The 6,756-nt window shown below is 41.5% G+C and overlaps 1 protein-coding gene across 2 annotated transcripts in view; it reads left to right on the forward strand.

Annotated features, from left to right (window-relative positions):
• The window catches only part of mknk2b (MAPK interacting serine/threonine kinase 2b), a 29,191-nt gene extending 24,421 nt beyond the window's left edge, over nucleotides 1-4,770 (forward strand). For both annotated transcript variants that reach the window (XM_059991030.1, XM_059991031.1), the window contains one exon: nucleotides 1,890-4,770. In XM_059991030.1, coding sequence (XP_059847013.1) covers nucleotides 1,890-2,139 — 250 coding nt within the window. In that variant the 3' untranslated portion in view covers nucleotides 2,140-4,770. The remainder of the gene's footprint in view (nucleotides 1-1,889) is intronic.
• Nucleotides 4,771-6,756: the final 1,986 nt, after the last annotated feature.

Consider the following 6,756-nt stretch of genomic DNA (forward strand, 5'->3'; position numbering starts at 1 on the left):
ATGTCATTTTAAACTCTTCCTATCCTTAAATAGGAAGGAAGAGTTTTCCTAACTGTCTTAAATGTTGTTAATGTACCTCCCTCAACCACTTCCTCTGGCAGCTCGTTCCATCTGTGTGAGGGAAAAGTTGCCCCTAAGGCTACAATTAAATCTGTCTCCTCACATCCTAAAACCGTGCCCTCTGGTTCTTGATTCCCCAAACCTGGGAAAAGAGGTGTGCACAATTACTCTCTCTGCCCCTTGTCCGCATTTTCGTCATGCCTCCTTTCGTATTTTAGTTCATTTTTCTGTTTGACTTTCTGTCACTGTCTTTTTGTATTCTGTACAGTCACACTGATTTTATCTCCAAGCATAACCCCCTCAACTTTCAATTAATTCTGTGTTCATATTTCTGACTTGATTTATCTGTCAATGTTCCTCCCATACTCTCACCAAATATGCCTCTCGGGAAATTCGCTTTTTAAATACACAAACTAGCCACTAGTGACTGGTGGTGTTCCGCAGGGACCTCTGCCTTTCACACTTTGTCGGTGATTTGGATAATGGTGTTGATGGCTTTGTGGCAAAGTTTATGGATGGTACAAATTTAGGTGGAGGGGTAGGTAGTGCTGAGGAAGCAGTGTGATTGTTGAAAGACTTAGACAAATTGGAAGAATGGGCAAAAAGTGGCAGATGGAATACAGTGTTGGGAAATGTGTGATAATGCGTTTTGGTGAAAGGAACAATAGTGCGGACTATTATCTAAATGGGGAGGAATTTCAAACAGAGGGATAGAGGGACTTGGGAGACCCCCAGTAGGTTAATTTACAGGTCGAGTCTGTGGTAAAGAAAGCAAATACAATGGCATTTATTTCAAGGGGAATAGAATATAAAAGATAGGAGATAATGCTGAGCCTTTATAAGACATTAGTCAAGCTGCACTCGGAGTATTATCAACAGTTTTGGCCCCGTATCTAGAAAGGATGTGTTGTCGTTGGAGAGTCCAGAGAAGGTTCACAAGGATGATTCCAGGAATGAAGGGGTTAATATATGAGGAGCATTTTTTGCTGCTTTGGGCCTGTACTCAATGGAATTTAGAAGAATGTAGAGGGATCTCATTGAAACCTATCAAATGTTGAAAGGACTAAATAGGGTGGATGTGGAGAGGATGTTGGGGGTATCCAGAACTAGAGGGCACAGCCCCATAATTGAGGGGTGACCTTTTAGAACAGAGGTAAGATGGAATGTTTATAGTCAGAGTGGTGAATCTGTGGAATGCTCTGCCACAGACTGTCCATGGGTATATTTAAAGCGGAAGTTTTAAGTTTTCTGATTGGTCAGGGTTTCAAAGGATATTGCGAAGGTAGGTGTGTGGGGTTGAGTGGAATCTGGGATCAGCCATGATAGAAAGGCAGAGCAGACTGGATGGGCTGAATGGCCTAATTCTGTTCCTGTCTTGTGGTCTAAACTTGTTTGTTCCTCCCAAACTCGTACTAAACCTCCTCTGTGTGTGTGTGTGTGTGTCTCTCTCTCCTTTTGAATAGACAATATTTTGTTTGTCTTGTTCCTCTCAAACTCACTAAATCTCTCCTGTGTGTCTGTCTCTTGTGAAATACCCTTTTAAATACACATGGTGTTACAAAACGCCACCACCACCACCCCCTCTCTCGATTGTTATTGCTGAAATTGTCTTAAATGTTACCTCCATTCAACTGTAAGCCAAACCTTTCAGTGACATTTAAAAAATGAATCATTTGGTTACCGAAGGGCCTTGGCTTTATTAAGCTGCTGAGACAAAGGGCTGTGAGTGGGATATTAAGCAGTGTGGGGCAGCCGGGTTTGGAGCCTGTTGTTTGCGTTATGCGTTGGGTAGAGCAGTGTTAATCCTTTGTTCTGTTCTGCTCCCCCAGGAACAGCAGTGCCAAAGATCTCACGTATTTTGCAGCCGAGGCAATCGCCGTCAACAGGCAGCTCACCCAGCACGAAGAAAATCAGGACGAGGAGAGTCAGCCGATCCTCATCAAAGCTACCTCATGTTCCATGCGGCTGTCTCCTCCCTCCGAATCTAAACTGGCCAAACGGAGACAGAAGACGAGTGCAATCCACCCAGCCAATCAGCAGCTGTTGCCACCCTTGGTCCTGGTTGACAATTGCGCGTGATGTCATTTACTCCCTGAAACACAACAGCAATTAAGCCAGGGCCTACTGGCTGGCTTCCAATTCTGGCAATATTACAATACTGCTTCACACAAGAAGGAGCTGTTTACAGCATTGGAAACCTGTAAAGGGTTGTTTGCAATTATAAAATGCTTAAGAGTCCAAACAGCTGAGAAGCTGAGCAAGAATTTAAGCACCTGTCTCTTCACCAAAGGAATGTTTTCTTTTTTTTTAAAAAAAAGCAGTTTTTAAGCTTGTACTGTGATCACCTCCATAACAATTGTGGTTTTATTTTAGCTGCTTTTTTTCACTGTTAGCTTGGGCTACTGAGACTGAGCTGTGTGTCTGCGTTTCCAGCAGTTCCTATTCTTTCCATTGTCTTCCCTGGGCACTGGCAGAGGGGGCGGGGGAGGGAGGGCTGGCTGGATTTAGAAGGATTCGGCTGCATAAGGCTTGGGAGACTAGAGGCACCAAACACCCACCGAAATGTAGTGTACTCTACAGCTTATTTAAAAACAAAAAAAACAAGGCTACTTATGCATACCAGAGGACGGTGTGCAAGAGAGATTTTTTGTATACTGTTTTTTTTTTAAAAAAAACTCTAGTTGTGAATCCAACTTCCCTGTCACTGTTTTCCATTCTTACAGCATTTTCCGGGAGGGAAAATGTATAAATTCTGTTTCCTTGGTTTCTACCAAATCACACACTCTTCTGCAGCAGGAGCTGGGGAAAGACCAGAGTATTAGAGGTGCGGTTGGGACAGGAGAAAGATTTCGAGGAAAAAGGCATTCCAGATACAAAAATAACAGTAGTCTTTTTAAGGTTTGTGTGAAATCTTCCAAATTTTATCGTGTTTGTGTTCATTTTGTTTTGCAAAACTCTAGATGGGCTCTGAAAGTGTCACATACTGATTTTTTGCTTTTTTTTTTGAAGCTTTGAAAAGTGGGTGTTAATGTGTGTTTCTCTGTGCTTGTGGGCCATCCTTGTTAATGTGGCGGTTGTGTTCAAAAGTTGCTGAATGTATACTTTAAGCTTTTCTCTCTGTTGCTGACTTGAAGTCCCATTCGGAAGTGTCCAGTGAAAGTGGGCAGAGAGTGGGGGCAGTGGCTTCTCCATTGCCTTAGGGTACCCCACCTGTAGGGTACCCGCAGGGAAGCTTGTAAGGTGTAGAGTTTATATAAACAACCTCTGAGGGGTGGAAAGTGGCTCTGTCTCGGCCACTGAGGAACACGGAGCTGGAGTGTAACAATCCACTGCCATATTAATAGTGCTTTAGGGCAGAAGCTAGTTCCCAGGTGTGGTCCCATCTGAGATCTCCCCACAAAAGGCTGTTCTTTTTAATGTAAGAAAACATGTCTCCCTGCTGCACAAACGAAGAAAGCTTCAAATATGGTTCACTCAGTCTCAGTCAAGCCTACACTAAGGACAAGTTGCAATTGGGCACTGGGTTATTGGAGGGAGCTCTTGCAGATTGAAAATGTGAGGGCCTTTGCAGGTGGGAGTGAGTTCGGTGATGTCAGAAACTTTCTTTATCAGCTCTGCACAAGGGAAACACTTACGGGGTCACTGAGGGCACTTTGCCAGTGGAGATGTAACCATTCAGGGCCCCTGCCAGCAGCCAGTGTGAGGATGGAAATGAATGAGGTCGCAGAGGGCACTTTGCCAGTGGAGAAGTAACAACATAGTCTGCAGCATGGGATTGAATTAAAACTATTTCCCTCATCTTCAAGTATTTTGAGTGAAAGTACCTCAAAATGTAACAATTATATAGAAACCATTTCCTTGTAGGTGTACCTTCTGATTCTGTTTGCTATTATGAATGGGTTTTCCTTGAATGGAAGAGTCTGGAATGAAAGTATCTTTTGACTGTAACATTCACTATTTTGTAGTTACAAGTTTGTCTGTCTTCTATCTTGAGTCTTCCTGGTGGAATCTATGCAAAAAATAATTGCATTGAGGTGATGTTTGTTGAAGTGAATGACTTTAAATTTAGACTTGCCTCTCACTTTGGGAGGACCCGCGGCTGGTGGTGAACCTTCTCAGTTGTGGGAACTATTTTGGACGTGAAAATATTCAGGCAGAAACTTGGAAGCCTTTAAAATCAAAAATTTTTGTTCTTCTGAATGCAGAAGAACGTTGAGTGGATGAAACTGAAGTCCAAACTCACTCATTGGAAATGTGTGAGTGACGGCTTAAAAATGTCCTTTTAATGCAAGTTAGATCCGTTGCCCAATCTGACTATTTTCTGAAACAGTATTATCAGCGATTGTAAGGTACTTTATAGCAGACCGCTGGTAGTACATGCAGCCAATTTGAATTGTTGTACATTGCTATTATGTTTTGCTGAGTATGACATGTTCTTGTTGTCTTATACTAAGACGACTAGAATTTTGTAAGTGTTGTATCATCTCATTTGAATGGTGGCCTGTGCTGAGCAGTGGCACAGCTTGGTTTAGTTAAAGCACCAGCCGTAACTGAGCACAGTTGGTATATTAGCTGGCTCCTAAGGGGCATGAAGCAAAAGCACTTTATACACCAGGTGACTGATGAGATTCACTCTGAAACTTCTTACTGTTGTTGCCAGGATATTTTGTATTGTTTTATAAAAATTTTAATAAATGCTTCAAACTTAAATGATTGACTCTCATCTTTAACAATATTCATGTTGTACACCAACCATTGCCCATCAGGATTGAGTTAAATACCACTGACATACCACGTCTATATAGCCAAACTTGCACAGTACTGTACCTGTGAATGTGGAGTGGAGAGCGAGTTTGTAAATTTGGCAGGAGCAAAGGATGTTGGGAATGGCGAGGGTGGTCCGCTGTGGGGAGGGTGGAGTAGGTGCAGACTCATCTGCCCCCGAGACACCAGGCAAAGGAATTTGATTCCACACAATTGGTTTATTGATCATTGCAGAATGTCTCTCTGGAGCTTCCCGTTTTTCCCCCTCCTCTTTCCTTTCCCTTCTCTCCCCACATTGATTCCCCTCTCCCTGACCCTTCCCACTCTCAGTCCACAACACAGATCCAAAAGAAGATTTTCATCAATCACACGTCATTAATTTTCTTGCAGCAGCAGTACAGCACAGTTATTGGATATGTGGGTTATGACCAAACAAAAAACGGTTGGAAGTGATTAGCACTTTAGTATAACAGTGTTTATTGGGTGCATCAAAAAGCAAATCAGTAAAAAGAAAACTGCCAATATTTACAAAATGATACTTACAAGTAAACAATAATTGCATTCTTGTGCAGTGTGAATTCCTGGAAGTAGAATATCTCTCTCTCTCTCCCTCTCTCATTGTGAGGGTAAAGACCTGTTCCAGGCATTAGATATGCTATCTTCAGTTATCAACTGGTTAACTTAAGACTACACATGAATTAGAATATGATGCACTCAACAGTGTACTTACAAACTTGTTTATTTTGTAACATGAATCTTCCTTCACTACAGATATAATAACATAAATACACATTTACATGTTTCCTTTATAAGAGAAATGGCAGGAGAGGCACCATGAAGCCAAGCAGATTGCATCGGCTCAGTTTGGGACGCAGCAGTGAAACAGCAGAACACACTCGCACACTTGCAGTTAAGTGCAAATAAAGAATAAAATCAGTCTAAGCTTCGGTGTCTGACTCTGAATGTATGTAGCAATTCCGAGAGAAAACGATGAGTTAATTATGAGAATATACCAGGAAGACTTTGAAGTGCGTGCACTCACCACAATGATGGCAGAATGACCAGGCAATGTTTGTGCGAGCCTGTGTATAGATATAATAATATCCTTTATGTAATAATATATAAAAACCCTAGTCCCTTATATGTGCCTAAGTCCTTTGCATAGTACTGTATGTCATGAAATGTGTTGTTCTGTGATAGCAGTATAGTGCTTCCTTAGGTCTGTGTTGGATTGTGATGTTTAAATCCAGGCTTCTTTCAGAAGGCAGGAAAGGGGCACAAAATTTGTTGCTTCACAATCACTTTAGTAAGCATTAATAAAATGAAGGAAAGGCACAAACAAACTAGTAGCAGAAGGCTTAATAACAAGAGACTAAGATGCAGAGATGGTGGCCAGTATGGAACAGCTGTCATACTACAGACATAGGGAAAATTCCATTCACATTTTTAGATAAGAATTAAACAATTAGAAAGCTGGTATTCCAATAATGTAGTACCAAATTAACCAATGAGAAATCACCTATTCAAAATTATGCAGAACAAAGAAGCTTTCCAGAATTTTACTTTGTCTCACCACTAGAGGCATGTTCAAAGTTTAAATTAAATTCATTGTCAAATTACATATATGTCACTATATACAGCCCTGAGATTAATTTCCTTGTGGGCATACTTGATAAATCCAATAGCCATAATAAAATCAATGAAAACTTCACCATTGGGGCAGAAAACCAGTGTACAAAAGACAACAGATTGCAAATACAAAAAGAAAATAATAAGAAATAAATATCAAGAACATGAGATGAAGAGTCCTCGAAAGTGAGCCCATAGGTTGTGAGAACAGAGCAGTGATGGGGCGAGTGAAGGTATCCTCTCTAGTTCAGGAGCCTGATGGCTGAGGGGTAATAACCGTTCGTGAACCTGGTGTTGTGACCC

Source organism: Hypanus sabinus, chromosome 16, assembly GCF_030144855.1.
Source record: "Hypanus sabinus isolate sHypSab1 chromosome 16, sHypSab1.hap1, whole genome shotgun sequence".
NCBI classification, from domain to species: domain Eukaryota; kingdom Metazoa; phylum Chordata; class Chondrichthyes; order Myliobatiformes; family Dasyatidae; genus Hypanus; species Hypanus sabinus.